General features: G+C 37.0%; 2 protein-coding genes across 2 annotated transcripts in view; one reads left to right on the forward strand and one right to left on the reverse strand.

Moving 5' to 3' along the window:
• Window positions 1-131: 131 nt before the first annotated feature.
• On the reverse strand, window positions 132-9,953 carry chrm5b (cholinergic receptor, muscarinic 5b). The gene is made up of 2 exons (XM_067417531.1): window positions 9,096-9,953; window positions 132-2,567 (listed from the first exon to the last, which is right to left on the reverse strand). The coding sequence occupies exon 2, from the start codon at window positions 2,487-2,489 to the stop codon at window positions 966-968; it is 1,524 nt and encodes a 507-aa protein (XP_067273632.1). The 5' UTR covers window positions 2,490-2,567; window positions 9,096-9,953; the 3' UTR covers window positions 132-965.
• aven (apoptosis, caspase activation inhibitor) overlaps window positions 3,261-19,460 on the forward strand; it is a 27,107-nt gene continuing 10,907 nt past the window's right edge. The window contains exons 1-2 of the mRNA XM_067417532.1: window positions 3,261-3,519; window positions 3,975-4,152. Coding sequence (XP_067273633.1) covers window positions 3,325-3,519; window positions 3,975-4,152 — 373 coding nt within the window. The 5' untranslated portion in view covers window positions 3,261-3,324. The remainder of the gene's footprint in view (window positions 3,520-3,974; window positions 4,153-19,460) is intronic.

Consider the following 19,460-nt stretch of genomic DNA (forward strand, 5'->3'; position numbering starts at 1 on the left):
GCCCTCTTTTCTCAGCGTGATTCTTGCATGGTAAGATGTGTGGAGAATGAGATCAACATTTAAGACTGCATTCATGATAATAAGTGACTGCTAAACTGTTGCAAGTATGTCAAGACTATTTGTTTGACTAAAAATAAGTGGATGACGAACCCCTGCAAAATCCAGACTGGCGGAATGTTTCAATTAGTTGGGTAAATTTAATCTGAAAACATTTATTTCACAAATTAAATTGCATGTCATCACAACACCAATAGTAGAGACTTATTAAACAACATGAATGGAAAACAGCCAGTTAACAGCCATAAATGTGCTTCTGTGATGTATGTTAATGTTTAAACAAGTTGAGATTTAATTCATGGCACCATAAATTATGTTTCTATTGTATTTAATATGAGCCACTGCACATTGGGCTTGATGTAGCATTTTTTTAAATGTGCTTCATTCTCTGCCAAATGGATGTAACATCCAAAGTGAAGCTACAATCTCTCTACCAAAGTGATGGTTTGCCAGCTCCAAAATATGAAGATCCATATCTAACACTTTCTAGTTCTGAAAACATAATACAACATTGTTTGCACACCAGATATTTTGATGTTTACATTTCTATGCATGCAGCATCACTGACATGACCAAGGTGTACAATACATAATATTTAAAAACATCATTATATCGCAAAAAACGTAAAAAACACTTTTTTGGTATCTATAATTAAAACTTCACAGTCCATATCTTTATTGTCCCCACAATCCCTAACCTTTAGACATTTCACAATATTAAAATAAACACTACTGTGTAAAAATGTTAAATGATCACCAAAAAAAAGTTAGGATATTATTAATAAATAATATTTTCAAACTATATATGCAAGAAATATGGCCAAGAATGTGATAAGGAATATGACAATATGCACAGCATAAACTAAAATGAATTTAATGTTAGCCATCTTTGTTGTGTTACTTATGTATTTAATGGTTTTGACCAGACCAGTACAGTTTCTCCTCTCCTTTATTTTTCTTCCATTTGCAGAGGACTAACATCCAAAAGGTCTTCTGAAAGGTCTTGTTGCATAGGGCATAACACATAGGGTTAATGGTGCTGTTGACATAGCAGAGCCAGTAGCCCAGATGCCAAAGGGACACTGGGATGCATTCTGAACAGAAGGTGGAGATGAGCACCATGATGTTGTACGGGGTCCAGGTGAGGATGAAAGCCAGAAGGATGGCACTGAGAGTTTGTGCAGCCTTTTTCTCCTTGATGAGGACCATTCGCTTACGTTTGGTCATCTGGATCTTCAAGTTTGGATCTTCTGGTTTGGTAGATGACGATGTGGATAGAGGAGCCTGTGGCTCTGTGGACTGACAATGATCTGTGTTTATTATCTCCGTCTCGGTACTACCTTGCAAAACGGTGATGTCACTAAGGATCGGCTTGAACTTGTATGACATGCATTTTTTATTGTTCGCCTGGGAGCATTTTTCAAGATCACTTAGATATTTGCTGTCTTCATAACAGTCCAGCTGTCCATTTTTATTGAGTGTCGATTCTTGGTTCTTGAAAGATTCTCGGGGGGTCATCTCAGAGACAGACCGCTCATCGTCTTCTGAGGATGTGTAACTGTTCAGAGTGGTGACCTGGTCTGATTTTGTCCACAAGTCATCAGACTGCATCGTTGTCCTAGTTACATAACTCTGGTTGGACGAAGACCATGACGCTTGAGTCCCGTCCCTCTTGTTTTTAAAGCTAAAGCATTGTAGTATTGGCTTTCGTGCTTTAGAGTCTTCATGACTGTCCAGCGATGGGTACCCTTGGAGTTCTGCTAAGTTCTTTGTGCGTTTCTCTGTTTCTTTGTAGATTTTGCAATATAAAATTGTCATGATGGATACCGGGACATAAAAGGCTGCTATGGCTGTCCCAAATGTAATTGTGGGTTCTGAGAAAAACTGGATCTGGCATTGGTCAGGAGGAACCGTCCTCTCTCCGACAAAGTACTGCCAGCACAGAATGGGTGGTGCCCACAATATAAAGGATATCAACCAGGCCAAGCCAATCATGATGCCTGCCCGTTTCGGGGTCCGTTTAGCCCTGTAGGTAAGTGGTCTTGTAATGGAGAAGTATCTGTCAAAGCTGATGACCAGCAAGTTCATCACTGATGCATTACTTGCAACATAGTCAAGGGCCAACCACAGATCACATGCGATATTCCCTAGAGACCAGTATCCCATGAGAATGTACGATGTGTACAGGTTCATGGAGAACACGCCGATAATGAGGTCTGCAAAAGCTAAACTCAGTAGGTAGTAGTTGTTAACAGTCTTAAGTTGGCTGTTGACCTTGAAAGAGAGCATCACCAGAACATTTCCCACTATTGTGATGAGACTCACAACAGCTGACACTGTTGCAATGGTGATGACCTCCAACAGACTGTATGGGGCTTGCAGGACAGCGGAGACATTTCCACTTGCAGTTACATTTTGAATATCCATGTCCATCCTGTTACTACTGACAGGTTAGTAAATGCTGGATGAAAGTTGCACTGTATTCTTCATGTTCACTTGGCAATGGATAATCTGAAAACAGAACAAAGAGATATTTCAAAAACATAATAATGATAATAGCTAAGTAGGCTACAGGTTCCACACTAAAACTTTACAAAGACATTTGGGCTTTTCTAAAGAAAGATATAATTTTTTTCTTTCAAGTGTTAATTTGATCACACTTTACTAGCGTCTGTTGGTTTTTATTAAAAGTAGCCTAAAAAGGCTGTTTCCTCAACATTTTTTTCCTCTCATAACATTTTTGTTTATTCTGATTTATGGCATCTAAAAAGATCTAAAAACCAGTCAACAAACTGAAATAAGAACTTTGAACCTGGCTTTATCCAATGTTCAGATTTATGTTCTGGAAATGTATGCAAATGGGAGCAAAAATTATCTTTATTATATTGAATTATACAAAAAAAAACATAACATTCCCGAAAACCTGTGATATAAAAATAGTTCTAATGTACTGTGATTAATCAGTGTATGGTGATAGCTATTAGTTCAATTTAACCCAATTCACCTGTGATGCCTTGACAAAAAATCTTAATTATTAAAAATAATGATTTTTTAGGACCATTACGAGTTTATTTTTATTTATTTTTTGCAAAATAACAAGCACGTAGTAATAACAGTTAATAGTAATACGGAGAAATAAAAAGTAATACGGAACTAGTTGTGTGGGCGGAACGTTTCTCCGTTGAAGAGGGTTCTTTTTAAATGTAACAACTGTTGTGGTGTTACATTATTACAGTCTCGGTATTAGTTCTAATTTTCATATTCAGTTATGGAGAGTAGACATAATCGGGGACGCGGTGGTCATTGGAAAAGAGGAGGTGGAGGTGAAGCTAACACCGACAGTTCGGGAGAGCACAGGGGTCGCGGAAGAGGGGGCCACCATCGTGGAAGAGGCAAACGGGACCATCGTAGAGGAAGAGGGTGCGAATATGCACCACCTGCAGACTTCAGAGTGTTTCGACGAGTGAGTGTCACCCGTACAAAATAATCACCATGACAACCATAGTTTCTACCTAAATACCCCAGTTACTCTTTCTGCATAATGCTAAAATGATTGCATTATGGATGTCTATCAACCTCTTCTAGTTTGATATTAGACACAGATGTCATAAATATTAAATATCTAAAATCAAAATAATGCCACAAGCATTAAAAGAGACTCACACTGTGTGAATGATATTAATGGAGAAATTATTAAACATTTAATTTATGGTATTTCTGTAGGAACATTGCTGCATTGTAATTAATGTGTTGGCGGTGGTTAATGTGTTTGTTAAAAAAGTTGTATTAATTTATTAGAAACCAAATAAACTAAACCAATGAATAACCATCCAAAAATCCTTAGTCATTCATGTATATATGAGCATTACTTTTATGTATTTTGTCATGCTTGTCATCCTTTTTCTGATTGCTTTTCAGAATCAAGATGACCATGAAAACAAAGAAAACTATGAGGAAGTGGAGGAAGACAAGACCTTCTCTAGACGAAAGCTTGAGTCCAACTGGGACCGTTATAAGGAATCTGAGAAAGAGGAAATTAATGAAGATGTACCTACACAAAGAGGCACAGACTATCATGTTCTCCTTACTTCAGCTGGTAAGAAATACTGCCCACTTAAATCTGTGTCATATTCCCCCCGTGCCTCTGATACAGCTCATGCAGGCAGGAGATCAAAAAATAAAATTAATGTAGAACAACGATGGTGTTAACCAGCTGTCCTGCTGTGCAGTATTGAGATATTGAAGGCCACGAGAAGGGCAAAGCTCTATTTCTGTTGCACGGTTGGATCTGATTGATGGAGGACTCATCTCATGAGCAACAGTTTTTGCCATGTTTACTAATACCATAGAGCAATCATTACTACTCACATAGTTTATTTTATGCTGCCTGAATGAGAAGTTTGAGGTTATTAAGATTTTGCTTTTGCTTTAATTAATAGGCCCACTTCTGTTCAGCAGGTATGAATTAAAATGATCAAAAATGTCAGTAAAGGCATTTGTAATGTTACAAAAGATTGCTATTTCAAATAAATGCTGTTCTATTGAACTTTTATTTATCAAAGGATCCTGCAAAAAGATTATCATGTGTATCCACAAAAATAGTAGCATCACTGTTTTCAAAATGTTGAAAATATTAAAGGGGTCATAAATTGAAAAATCCACTTTTCCTTGAACTTTTGATATATAAACGGTAATATAAGAATATCCTGTAAGTTTCAGAACGACGTCGTTGTTTAGCTTAGGACATACTCTTCAAGAACAAAGAAATGTGTTCGTTTTCTCGAGGTGGCAACTGGCAAGACCAAGAACAAAGTTCGTTCTGGAACATCCCATACTTCACAAGAAAAGCAGGTGCCAAACAACTGTTTCACTACATTTACCCCGCCCACTTTACATTTTTGACCAATCACACAATTGTTCTCGGACACCCGCTAGAAAAAAAGTTCTGTTCAGACGATGTGTTAAGAACTGGCTGCGAGAACAAAATACAGCCCTGGGAACCAGCCCTCTGTTCTCGTGGAGTCAAAGAAAAGCCTTTATAGACCCTTTTCACATTTCCGGGTTTCTCAGAGCGGAAGTCATCATAGTTAAGTTACATTTTTCTCAAATAGCAAAACAAAAAAGCGCAACAATAGTGATTTCACAACTTTCAGAAAGAGGGAAAAAAATTGTGATATTGATAACATCAGTGAAAAGAGAGAAAGATGTTAATTTTACCGTCACTCCCATAGACGCTGTATTAGAAACACCCTCACAGCAGCGGTAAGTTGTTTTTTGTAATTTGATGCAAAAGTAATATAATAAAAACTATTAGTGTTGTAAATGAACATACAATAAAAAAAAAATGAGAATGCAAAAACGCTGCAGGATTTACAATATTGATGACCGTTAGCTTAAAACGCGCCATCAAATTCTGTGAAAAGCGTCCACCAGGCCCAGTAAACGATCGTTCTCGGAATATGCCAGCCCTTGACGTCATCATGTGGTGAAAGACCACCTCAAAATAATAAGAACGCCTGATTATGTAGCCCCGCCCACTGACTCGTCCCTGACATGACATAGGCCTGCATAGAGCTAAACCGGATTCAACTTCTAAGCAATAAACATGCTGCATAAGCTTCATTCAGATTCCAATATTATGAATTAATCAAACCAATAAATTAACCAATGGATTCCAATGAATAACCAATGGTTCATCAATGGATGAACTTTATTTTTAACGAATATCCAGTTCACGTGGGAAAGACATTGCGCGTTTGTTCCTTCATTTCACCGGAGATTTGTTTGTAAACAAGAGACTGGATTTGCAGACAGGATGAGATTACATGAATGAATAAAGCAACACTTGTGTGAGTATTGTAAAAATGTTTTATTTATGTGATAGTATTGCATTGCTACAGATCGTATGATATCCATTGATTATGTATACGTCTAACTGAACATACCTTAGCACGCTCTCAAAGGCTGAAGAATCCTTTATTTGTGGTGTTGTTAGTTCATTGCGATTCGGGGTCAGACTCGGACCTGTATGGACCTGTGTGTGTGTGTGTGTGTGTGTGTGTGTGTGTGTGTGTGTGTGTGTGTGTGTGTTTGTGTGCTCGTATTTTCCCAAAAGCTTTCAAAACAATCCCTCTAATGTACTGACAGCGGAGCTGAAGCTCATTAATTATGCAAATTTTATCCAATCCTAGCCGTGGCCGTTTACTTCCGAGTCTTCAATGCAGCACACCCATAAAAACCCAGCGTTCAAAACCAGGGTAGATACCAACCTATTACTTATTCATTTTGATGTTTTTGAATGTGAAATTCATGCAAATGTCATAAGTTGACCTTAAAAAAATGCCACTTTTAATGTTTCTTGAGCACCAAATCAGCATTTAACAATGATTTCTGATGGGATCATTTGACTAGACTTGAATAATGATTTTGAAAATGGAAAAACCTTGGTGAGCATAAGAGACTTTTTCCAAAAACATAAAAGTTTTACTGATCCCAAATTTTGAACGGTAGTGTATAAGCAAGTTAAAACATGGATATTGATGTAAGGGGTTTTCAGGAAATGCCCATAACCAAAGCAATACAGTTCCTTTATTGATGTCAGTAAGTGAATGCAGCGATTGTACATTTTGTTCAAGGGTAGGTCATTAACACGACTAATTCATCAAAATGAACTATTACAAAGGCGTTTGTTCCTCAAATTTAATGAGCCTAAATTTTCTGTAAGTGCCGAATAAGTTTCCATTACGCTGTTCTCTTGAGGGAATATTCTTTGCTCAATTTGCCTCTCATTTCCCTAATCTGCTTCCTCAAAAGCCACATTGATATTCATGAGATATATTTGTGTCATCTAATTTTATGACAGGATTTCACTGCCTCTTGTGGTATTGCAAAAGAAAAGCAATTCATCCCTCGTGCATATCTGTGCAAATAAAATGTCATGTTAGTAGCAATCTGTTTCTGTCTGTTGTGGCTGAACCTTTAAAGTTGTACTCCAAACTAAATTGGAGCACTTAATCTGTTTTGTTGCTCTCTATTTTTGCCTGCGTTGTTCCCTGCACATTCACGATTAGTCATCCGAGGTTCAAACTCGCTGATCCCTGTGAATGTGGGTGGAATTTGTATCTGTTCTCCAGAACGAATATTGTATCCATGACTTTAGGAAATGTGTAGGACAGATTTTTCATCATGATGTGGTCGTACGGCACCATTTGTTTGTCATATGATGACAACAAAAGAAATGGTTCACTGCTTTGATGAAGAATCTTTTCTGTCTTTTTCAAATTTAACCATGAAATAAGTCTTTACAAGTTTTGTTTGACTCAGCGAGAAATATCAATATGGTCACGCCTCTTGGTCAAATATTGCAATATACATTGACTTGAGCTAAGTTATAAATAGAAAGATGGCTATTCCGGTTTGTTCAGCTCCACGTCTTTCAAAGTTGCCTGACCTCCCTTGCGATACTCAACTTACTGTCCTTTATCTCATTATGATTCTGCCAGCAGGCCCTGATTAGTGTGTGTGGTGGTAACGGACTGATTAGGTACCAAATGAGTGTAATTCAGCTTTCACCAGGGAACACCCTTCAATTACCCTTGAGCTTTCTCAAAAAAGCTTGAACTTAATCTGGATTCTTAAGGTTTAGTTAAGTTTGCCTACAGTTTAAATTGTCATCATATAGTCACTACATGAGATTTAAATTTCTTAGTTTTTAGTAATTTTATGCTCTTTTTTTTTATTTCCATAATTTTATATCCTATACTTGCACAGATTACCTCGATTCCGTTAAAACGGACGAGTTGTCTTCTTCATGGCAGCAGGTGCTTGCACCTGTTTGTCGCCCACAGTGTCGTTTTTTGTGTTTAATCAGAGTGAGGAAATTGTCACGCAGTTCACAGAAAACTCATTCTGGTTTCTTAACCATTCTTTAACGCAGGTGTAGCAACGTTATGTAATGGAGACAATGAGGAAAAATGTGGTATTTGCTGCCTCCTAATACTAAGGTAATAATGACCTCCTTCAGATGAAATTGATGTGGAGATCTCTCTAAAGAGGGCACCATTTCCCGCTTAAGATGGTTGAATTGAATATTTAAACATTTTGTAAACACAGCCATATTAGCTTTTAATTGATTTATATTTTTGGTAAGGAGTTAGAATATTGTATTTACAGGAAATGTTAAAAAATAAAAAATAATAATAATTGTGCATGTGAATATTTAATATTAAACAATTAACATAATGTTACATTTTTAACAACATTAGTTAATTGTTAGTTAATTAGTAGTTAATTGTAATAAAATTAATTGTTTTACTAGATTGATAAATGCTGTAAAAGTATTGTTTATGGTTAGTTTTTTGATAGCTAATGCATTAACTAAAGTTAAGAAATTCAACCTCATTGAAAAGCATATGTTTATTACACTAGATGTATTTATTTGATCATTTTACCGTTTAGGAGCTTTTTTGGTGTTTAGGTGATGCCTAGCAGAAATTCAGCTTTTTACTGTCCATTTAAATCAGTTTAGTGGAACTCTATGTTCCTAACAGAACATCATTAAAAGCAATGTGTTTAAATAAATAAATAAATAAATAAATAATATATATATATATATATATATATATATATATATATATATATATATATATATATATATATATATATATATATTATTATTATTATTATTAAAAGGGATAATATACCCCAAAATTATGGGCAAGGTATTTCATTATTTTATGTTATTATTATTATTTTTTAAAATATCTGCGTTGGTCTTCCACAGAAAGAACATTTTAATACAGATTTGAAACATTGTGAATTAGGAAGTGATGACAGAATTTTCATTTATGGGTGAATTACCCTTTTACTTTTTTAACATTTTAATTAAAACATAATTAATTCATTAGAATAACCGTCAACGATAATCTACTGTCTTTAATAATGTTCAGACAAAATATATTCAGACACCCAATTTGCCCAATAATAATTGCTACATTGTCTAATTATCTGTAAAAGAAGATGTGTGTATTCAGTACTCACTGTTTTCACCTCTCAGCCTTGAACTCCATCTACAGATCTGGCTCGGTCAGACTGTCATCCTAAACCTTTTCCTCTATTGTGAACTCTTACCATCACACTCTAGATGCTGCTTCTTCATCCAGTCATGAGCCCGTTCTTAAATGATATAATCCTCAAAGTAGTAGTATGTTCTCCTCTGTTATTTGATGGTTATCTGTGCTCAAGGAAGAGTCAAAGTAATAAGCTCTCTCTCAAGTTGTGACGACTACACCAAAGTCCATTGTTAAGCATCTCCTTTTTCGGTCAGTGGTGGAGTGTGATGGGGAAATGCTGCTGCTGCTGTTTCTTTGGATGAATGTGTGCTGCTGCCTGTGGATGCACTGACAGACACAGATGTGAATGGCTGGGAGGAGGTCATTCCCTCTGGGCTGGGATGATCGTCATGATTTTGGGCAGTGAACAACAGGCAGACGCCGAGAATGGGAGGAGGAAGAGGAGAAGAGCGGGGGGTTGAACTGAAATGAAGAGCTGAAATGAGGGGATGATGGTTAGACCGTCGTTCATGCTCATGTTGGAGACAGTGGGGGTGTGTGAAAGGGTGGTATGATGCTCACTAAAACATAATGGAGGCATTAATTACTCTCTTTTGACACAGATGGCTGTGAGCAAATAGGTGGGTGGAGAGGATCGGTTATCTAGAAATACAGAAGTAAGAGGGTCATTAAATAACTTTTTGCCATGTCTGTATAAGAGCTACTTCAGCTCAAATCAAAGTAAAATGGTCCTTTAAAATGTAACAAGGTATTAAGGTGACAGGTGAATTGATTTTTTTTCAAATGTGAATTGATGTTTCTCCCATAGATTTTGAGGTGATGTAGCTGTTTGTCTGATGCTCAACTTAAGGTTCTAGTCATTCACACATAAAAGTTCAATATTGTGAACATTTTAAAGCTTAAGTAAATTCACCAAACCAAACAAAAAAGAAAGAATTGTGTTTAAACTTTCTTCTGCCATTGGTTAGCCAAATGAATAGCCTCACACCAAATTCACATAATCAGTGCTACTGCATGGCACAGGAATAATAGCATTGCAGCAAGATTGATATATTTTAATTTTTAAAAATGTCCTTTTAAAAATGTCCTTCAGCATTTAGCTTTATATTCTTGACTTATAATTAAATAATTCATTAATTTGTTTATTTATTATACTGAGCAAAAGTTTCGGGTCAGTAAAATTTTTGCTTTAAAAGAAATTCTTCTATATGCATTAAATATGACATTAAATATGACACTGTAACAAATTTACAGTGTTACAGAAGAAATCTATTTTAAAAATATGCTGTTCTTTTTGAGCTTTCTTTTCATTTACATTACACAAAAATATTAAGCAGCACAACTGTTTTCAACATTAATAATATTAAGAAATGCTTCTAAAATTTCAGCATATATTTCAGCATATTAGAATGATTTCTGATTTCTCATGTGATGCTGAAGACTAGAGAAATGGTATGACTATTTATTAAAATAATTTATTATATTGACTTACTTTAAAACATCAAAAAAATCGAATGACTTTTGAATGGTGGTGTAATTTTGTTTTCATTCATTCATTTTTGCATGCACACTATTTTAAGGGGTTAGCCTTCATTTGAAAATGATCCCTCTAATTCTGCTCTCACAGCTGCATGGGTGCAATTAGTTACATCTCAGGCCATCAAAGGAAGCCTTGAAAACGATTTAATGCACACAGAGAAAAGTTGCGTTGGTAAGAGTGCAGGACTCTCAGGAAATGACCCTTGCAAGGCGTGGTCTGCCTGCCGATTAAGTACAGAGCGACCATTGCAGGGTAGTTTCTTTTTACTTTTTTTTGCCCGTGTCAGCCGTCACCTAGTTTTATACAATGCCACGGTGGGATGCTAGGGCAGCACAATCTCCCATCTTCACATCTTGTTGTACAGTCAGGTTGACAGGAAATGGCTTATGTAAGATAGTACAATGTAGGGCAGGATTTCCAGGCCTCCAAGTTTATTGATCATAATGAGATCATAATGGAGGATATGAGCCGTATCACATACCCTGGAGGAGGACTAATAATGAAGGGCATAGATATACAGTGACAGCTCTGCTGTGTTCGCCTGCATCTGTGTGTCTGCCCTAGCGTAGTACATCTTCTCTGGGTCTCAGATGGCCAGCAGACACAACTCAGCTCTATACGGTACACACTCAGGTTACACTTGACAGCAAGAGCAGCAAATTAATCCTGAATGTTGCCTGAATTTCATGACCTTGTTTAGCTGTTAACTGCACTCTGATGTGCCTGTGTCCCTACAGAGAAGGAAATAGATGTTAATTCATTACTAATGACACTGCAGCTGTAGGAAACCTTGCCCCCTTCCCAACTTGATTTCCTTTATTTCAGTACCTTGGACCTCCACCTGTGGCCCTGCTACTGGCAGTTTCACCAGCTGGACCCCTCCAGAAATGACTGCACCCTGATGGGCCACAGCTCTCTAGATTGTCTCTCTTTTTCATATTGTTGGCAAGCAACAACCTACTGTATCTTGCGCAAACTCAGCCATTGAATTTTAACTACCATAGAACTCTTATTGTTTTTAAGCATATACACATGCTAGATGTGTGTTTTCACATGCACTTTATAAGTTCAGTTTCAGTCAGACTAAAGCAATAATTAAGCCTTTTTATTGTCCTACTAACCTGTCTGGTTTTTGTGAATTTTGACTAAAAGACATGTTTTGCACTTTAATTGAGGTTGTGCACTTTGAAAGGCAAAGGTCATGTACAATGTATTTAAAATAATAATAATAATTCAGCAAGGACACATTATATTAATCAATGTTGGCAGTAAAGTCTTTTATAATGTTACAAAAGATTTCTCTTTCAAATGAATGCCCCTTTTGAACTCCCCCTTTTGGAAAAATGTATCATCACAGTCCATTCAAAAATATTAAGCAACGTGACTTATCAACATTCATAATAAAATATTTCTCAAATCATAATATTAGAATGATTTCTGAAGCATCATATGACACTGAAGACTGTAACTCTAAATAACAGTTGAAAACATGAAATTGTAATATTTCACAATATTACAGTTTTTTAATAGTATTTTTCAAATAGTTGCAGCCTTGGTGAACATAAGAACATTTTAAAAATCATACTGACCCCAAACCTTTGAACTTGATTATATTTCTAAACGTACATTGCTTTTTAATTTTATTGATATGATTATGGACTTGTTTTTTCTGAATCCGAGTCTAGTAGTTTTAAGTTAAGTATGTAAAAGGGATGTTGACTACAGCCAGCTTCGTGTAATCACACAAATCGTGTTTTTTTCCAGTACAAATTGGTGTTTCTGAAAGAATGCTGGAGCAATCTTCACTTAAATGCTGAGCACCTGTTCTTTGTGCCTGTGTTTTTAATCACGCACATGCTGTGACTGTAGTCCCCTGCATCAAGCATTGGACAGTAATTATAATGCGGGGGTGTGCGTTTGCACCCACACAGAGTATCAGAATGTCATCTCTCTCTGAGAGATGTGTAACCTGTAACAGTAACAACCACTCTGTTAATAACTGTGTGCGTTAATGACTCTCTTCACACTCGCTCTCTTCCCTCTCTGCTGTTGTTACCATAACACCTGTGCGATTTGCATGAGGCTGCTCATTATTTTAAAGCCATTTTGTATCCTTCAGACACCTTTATGAATGCTGGAAAGAACAACAGAGGCCACTTGTTTCAATTTTTTTTCCATATTGGTGTTTCATATTTTTTTTATCTGTCCACCATAACTTACCTGTTGTGTTTTCTGTGGTGATTGTTCCCTTTTGTCACATCCCTGAAATATAGGATTTTTTTTCGAATCGTACGGTTAAAGGTTCAAGTGACACTTTTGCATAAATATGGTTGTGTAATGATAGATTTTGACTATAAATAGCCCGAGTGATCTAATATTTTGTCCCCAATGAATCTGTTTTATAATCCTGCCAGGAAATGGTCCCCTGATTGTCCCTTTGAGTTCATGTGTGCCCAGAGATGCATTATTTGGGGCAGTGTTGATATTTGGGGCATGAAGTCCTTTGGTATTCGGTTGGAAGTGGACGTTTTTAATGGGCGCTGTCATTAAAATACCTCAGTTTATTCCACTGTAATCTGGATTCTCTGATTTGGAAGTCACCAGGCCAAATCCAAGGGCCAAGAGGATTTTTTGGCCAGGTTTTTTGTATGCTCACGCTCACAAGATTAGCTTATTCAATGTCAATGTCCTTCTTGAAAATTGAATGCAGTCCAAATTAAACTTGGGCGATAAAGTAAGGTCTATTAGTTAGATTTTCCAGCTTGCTCCGTTAGTGGTGAAGGAGTTGGCTGAAGCCCTATTCGGACGGTAATTGTTTCTCGTGGGGTCGGAAGGTATTGCCATCATTTAAGTTACAGGGGCTAGTCAGTTATTTTATTGCCGTCCGTCTCCCACCCGCATAAAAATCCCCGGCCAAGTTAGCTACTGCTTTTGACAAACACCGAGGTCGTGTGGTGATGTAATTAATAGCTGTCCGAATCCACATCTCTGAGTTTTCAAGAATATATCACTTCAAAATTCACTGTTATAATCATTTTTGACCACTGCAGAGCACCTTATGGTTGCGCTTTGCTGTTATTTGGATATATTTCTAGACTTGTATTTCTTTAAAATGCTGGCAAGTATTTACAAGAGCAATATATTTCATCAGCGATCAAACAAATTAAAATAAAAGCACGTAAACATTTGAATTGGTCCGTTATTTATAGCAGCATTTATTATCATACCAAGCATGTGACATTTTATTTACAGCATACATATTCCCAATCACAAAACTGTCCCAAAACTACCCTCCATCGTGGCGTGAATAAATCACAATCCAAATGCACAAGTTTTAGGTTTTATCCCTGAGTGAGTCTGAGGTAGCCTGTACATTTATTTTGACGGATTTCCATGTGTGAAACAGGCGAAGGGCACATGACATACTTCATGACCAAACATTAGCGATTGGTTATGGCAGATCTAGAGTGGCTCTGGGCAGATTAAATAGTTTTAAACTTCAACAGAGTTCCTGCCTTTGCAGAAATAAACACTTGTCAATGGAGAGTGGCCAGACTCTATTCAAATGAAATGTACGAGAGTCTGGTAAGACCAGGCTAACAACCAACCACCAACCAGAGCTGTGCTCAGTCGGCAAAGCTCAGAACACATCTGCTTTTTTAAAGAATGATTTCTGTGCTGTTCTTTGTTATTTTCTCAAAGAAAAACTTAACTTCAAGTCTTCCAGAGTCGTGGCCAAAGCCTATTTGAAAAACCACAGTTCGCCAGCTTCTTTATTTTCAAGTAGCACGGAAACGTGGCAACTCTGCCATCACTGTGTTAAGCCCACCCACCGACTCTATACACGATGTGATTGGCCTGACTAGAGTTTGGTTTTTCAAGCTTGCAAGCCAATGGAGAGTTGCTAGATGACCCTAGTGTTTAGATTTGTAGGCTAATATTTTTGAATTTGCTCTTGAAAATTTACAGTTGATTTAAAAGTTGATTTATTATGCTGCAAAATATATGATCTGGTTAGAACAGCTATTATTTGTTACAAATTGTTTACTAGCTGTCTTTAGGAGCAAACCTTTCAACATTATCGCAATATTCCCTAATTATTTATATGTTATGACTGCAAAGATATAGACCTATTTTGTGTTTGCAAACAGCGCACATTTTTTGTGGGCAGAGCAGTTTGTGGGCAGTTCTGAGCAATCCGTGGAAATCACGGAATAAAATAATAATAAAAAGTTAATTTCAAGTTTATATCTCACAATTCTCACAATTTAGACTTTTTTTCTTGCAAATCCGTGTTTATATCTCACAATTAGAAGAATAAACAGAATTGTAAGATATACTAGTTATTCTGTCTTTTTTCCAATTGCTCACAATTGCGAGTTATAAAGTCAGAACAGGGAGCTATAAACACGCAAATGCAATAAAGAGTCAGGAATCTTGAGATAAAAAAGTTAGCTATGTTTAAAAGTAGCATTACATCTACACTCGCCGTTTATCAGGAACACCATACTAATACTGTTTGACGCCCTTTCCCCTTCAGAACTGCCTTAATTTTACAATGGCATTGATTCAACAAGGTGCTGAAAGCATTCTTTAGAAATGTTGGCCCATTTTGATAGGATAGCATCTTGCAGTTGATGGTGATTTGTGGGATGCACATCCAGGGCACAAAGCTCGCGTACCACCACATCCCAAAGATGCTCTAATGGGTTGAGAACTGGTGACTGTGGGGGCTATTTTAGTACAGTGAACTCATTGTCAAGTTCAAGAAACCAATTTGAAATTATTTGAGCTTTGTGACATGGTGCATTATCCTGCTGGAAGTAGCCATCAGAGGATGGCTAAAGAGATGGACATGGTCAGAAACAATGCTCAGGTAGACTATGGCATTTAAATGATGCTTAATTGGTACTAAGGGGCCTAAAGTGTGCCAAGAAAACATCCCCCACACCATTACACCACCACCACCACCACCGGCCTGCACAGTGGTAACAAGGCATGATGGATCCATGTTCTCATTCTGTTTACACCAAATTCTGACTCTACCATCCGAATGTCTCAACAGAAATCGAGACTCATCAGACTAGGCAACATTTTTCCAGTCTTCAACTGTCCAATTTTGGTGAGCTCATGCAAATTGTAGCCTCTTTTTCTTATTTGTAGTGGAGATGAGTGGTACCCGGTGGGGTCTTCTGCTGTTGTAGCCCATCCACCTCAAGATTGTGCGTGTTGTGGCTTCACAAATGCTATGCTGCATACCTCGGTTGTATCGACTGGTTATTTCAGTCAAAGTTGCTCTTCTATCAGCTTGAATCAGTCGGCCCATTCTCCTCTGACCTCTAGCATCAACAAGGCATTTTACCCACATGACTGCCGCATACTGGATGTTTTTCCCTTTTCACACTATTCTTTGTAAACCCGACAAATGGTTGTGTGTAAAAATCCCATTAACTGAGCAGATTGTTAAATACTCAGACCGGCCGTTCTGGTAGCCAACTGTCATGTGATTGGTTGATTAGATAATTGCATTAATGAGAAATTGAACAGGTGTTCCTAATAATCCTTTAGGTAAGTGTATGTAAAATGTTATAGGTTTAAATATTATTTCATGCTATGTATGCATGTCCCTTATGAACTGGATATGTGAATATTTTGTAGACTTACTATTTACATCAAATTCATGCTTCATAAACGTCTGAGTTTATCTTCAAAAAGTGTCTTCAATGAAAGAATTCTATCGTTAAGACTATGTATCACATGATTTGCATTCCGATTTTGACATACAAAGGCTCAATACAAGATTTTTCTCTTATTTCTTAGTCTGTGGATTTTGCCCCTTTTCTTACATTTGGTACGTTATTTTTCTGCAGCCACTGTGTGTGCAGCTGCAATTGATGTAACTTTGACTACTGCTCCAAATGGGTCTATAGCAATAGTTTTGCTTGTAATAATAATAGGGCTGTCAAAATTAACGCAAATACATTTTAACGGCACTAATTTTATTAATGCGCGATAAATGCTAGCGCACATTTTCTGTTTGATCCATGGCCCGTAGTTGGAGAAATTGAGATAAGCCATAGACGGAAAGGATGCAGCAGCAAACAATAATGGGGAAAGAAAAGGGTTAACAATAACATTACTCTGAAACAAGTGCAGTTATAGCCTACATAAGCTACCATATTTTCTGCTTAACTTTTTATTAGACTCCAGGTCGAAAGAAAAGTGTGTTTTTTTTTCACTGAGCACATTCTCTGCAATCTGAGCACGGTGCACTGCAAGTTCACTCTCGCTCATATCCGAGGTAAATCATAAAAACCATCACTACTTATAGTACGTGTTTTATTGAACTGAATACATTACAATCAGCTAAAACGAATATGCAGGTTATTTTTCTGAAAAAGAGTGCTCCAGAGTCTGTGTTTTTCACACTGTTTGTGTGAATCGCTACACAGTTCGGCACACACACACACAAAATACCCGAAGTTCAATAGGGAAACGCATCTTTTAAAGGGGCCACACTATATTCTTACTTGTGGAATATGGACCTCCTCCAGGTATGGTGTGGTACTGGTGCGGTACTAGTGCCCTCACAGGTCCGCATGACAGCTTTCACATTACAAATTTTTCATACGAACTGTGTCCTGTTCTGAATTAAACTGCCAGTGTAAAAACTCCCTTTATTTCTATTTTAAAATGAGCGAAATCACAGCTTATTCTGAATTTTTAGGCTTAAGAAACATAAACAAGTTCTTTGAAAAACATCTATGACCTTTGATACATGTCTAGTCTTCATGCTCTGTTGAGTATGGTTTTACTGATGATAAACGTACATTCGCATAAAGCATGCATTTTTGTCCATACTATGTTGATTAGAGTATTAAAAACTTGAAACATAATTTAAGGTACATTTAGATCTGATAAAAATGTGCGATTAAATTGTGATTAATCGCGAGTTAACTCATGACAGTATGCAATTAATCACAATTAAATATTTTAATCGATTAACAGCCCTAAATAATAATAATGTACTGCTCAGTCCTAGTCCAAAACCAATGAATGATCTGAATCAGTGCCATTATCATGTCACAAGAAAGTGTATTATTTTTTTTGTAAGATTTGTATTACATTGTTGTGTAATAAAAGAATACATGCATAAATAATATAAAAAATATAGCCTATTATTTTAAGTAATAAAATGAATAGATCTATTTTTCTTGTGTAAATGTAATTGATTTATTTTGTTAAAAAAATCTCACAGAAAACCATGGCCTGCAGTATTAAGTGACATGGTTTTATTAATTTCTTTAAAATATTTTTATATCTGCTCTTAAATGTTAACCTTTTTAGTTGTTTGTGGTCCGCCCTGAGGTGTGTTTACTCCGTGTTCATCATTGGGAAAACCATGTCCTTTGATCAAGAGTAACGCACTGAGGGGTTGATTCATCTCTATGGAAATAAATTACTCTTCTAAATCTCTCATTAAGATGAGCCACAGCTGTCTGCTAACCTGATGATCAGCTCAGCCCATTGTCCCAGCTGCAGTGCAGGCTCCACTTGCAGAAAGTGAATGCACACAGACACAATAAAAGTTACGTAACCTGGGACTAGCTTTTATGTTTAGGTAAAAATGTCAACACAAAATGAGAATACTGCTGCCCGTGTAGTGTTGGTCAGCTTGTGAAGAGAAGATATGGATTCAGAAAAGGACTCTGGATGAACTCTGCTCTTTGTGGTCCCCTAGTTCATCTTTGCCCTTCGTTCATTCCAGGGGTTGTGTCGTCATGGCTCAGATGCTCTTTCAGCCATCAAGGACAAATGCTGGTCTCCTGAGGCGAGGTGTGCTTCTGAATTACTAGCGTTATTCACTTGAGGTGCACCTCACACTAGAGCCATGTACTCATACACACTACTGCACAGGACACATAGGGAGGTGCATCAACAAATACATTGGAATTAAATAGATTCATATAGAGCAGTAGGCACTCTTATCTTGTCTGTAATGCTGGGTAAACACTACAAGATAATCGGGGCAATTTCGAGCAAATTTTTTCTCTTTCGACAATCCTAGGTGAAGTCCTGATTATCTGATGGTTCTACAAATTATCTTATCAGATTTTCCTGTGGTGTGATGTGTGTTAAGTGTGACTGAATCTGCTCGGAAGAACGCTGAAGCTGCCCCGATCTCGAATCAGAAATCCTGGTGTGAGGGGGAAACCAGCGGACAAACGCTTGTAGGCTCTGGAGATATTATGACGTAGAACGAAATGATACCCAATCAGAAAGTTTGTTCTCACCATTAACATCATCTCCATGACTTGATCTAAGCATTTTCCTTTCCCCCCTGTACATTTTCTGTAAAAAGCAGTCCATACACCATAAGTGCAAAGTTCTTCTAGCCGGTCGTCCGCCATGTTTGTTTACTTCAAGGTAATTTTTGATGTGAAAGAGTCTGCAAGATTTCCTGCCTTTACAGATTACTGTTGTTTGTGAATGGAATCTGTTAGTGTAACAAAATGGTTAAATCTATGATTTATTAACTTCATGTTTGTGGTCTCTCGCATTTTGAAAATCATATACGATTTTTTAAATCTTTAAGTGTGGCCCCAGCAATTCTGTCAATGCTCTGTCTAATGATCTTTCGTTGTATGCTTTCTGATACACTAAAGGTTCTGTATGTAAGTTTTTGACTGCACAAAAGCATACAAATAACATATGTTAGGAAATATTTAGGAAACATGCTAAGTTTTCATAATTGTTTCTTTTGAAAACAATGCTACAGCCAGGTAGCCTAGA

This window comes from Pseudorasbora parva, chromosome 15 (genome assembly GCF_024679245.1).
Source record: "Pseudorasbora parva isolate DD20220531a chromosome 15, ASM2467924v1, whole genome shotgun sequence".
Taxonomy (NCBI): Eukaryota; Metazoa; Chordata; class Actinopteri; order Cypriniformes; family Gobionidae; genus Pseudorasbora; species Pseudorasbora parva.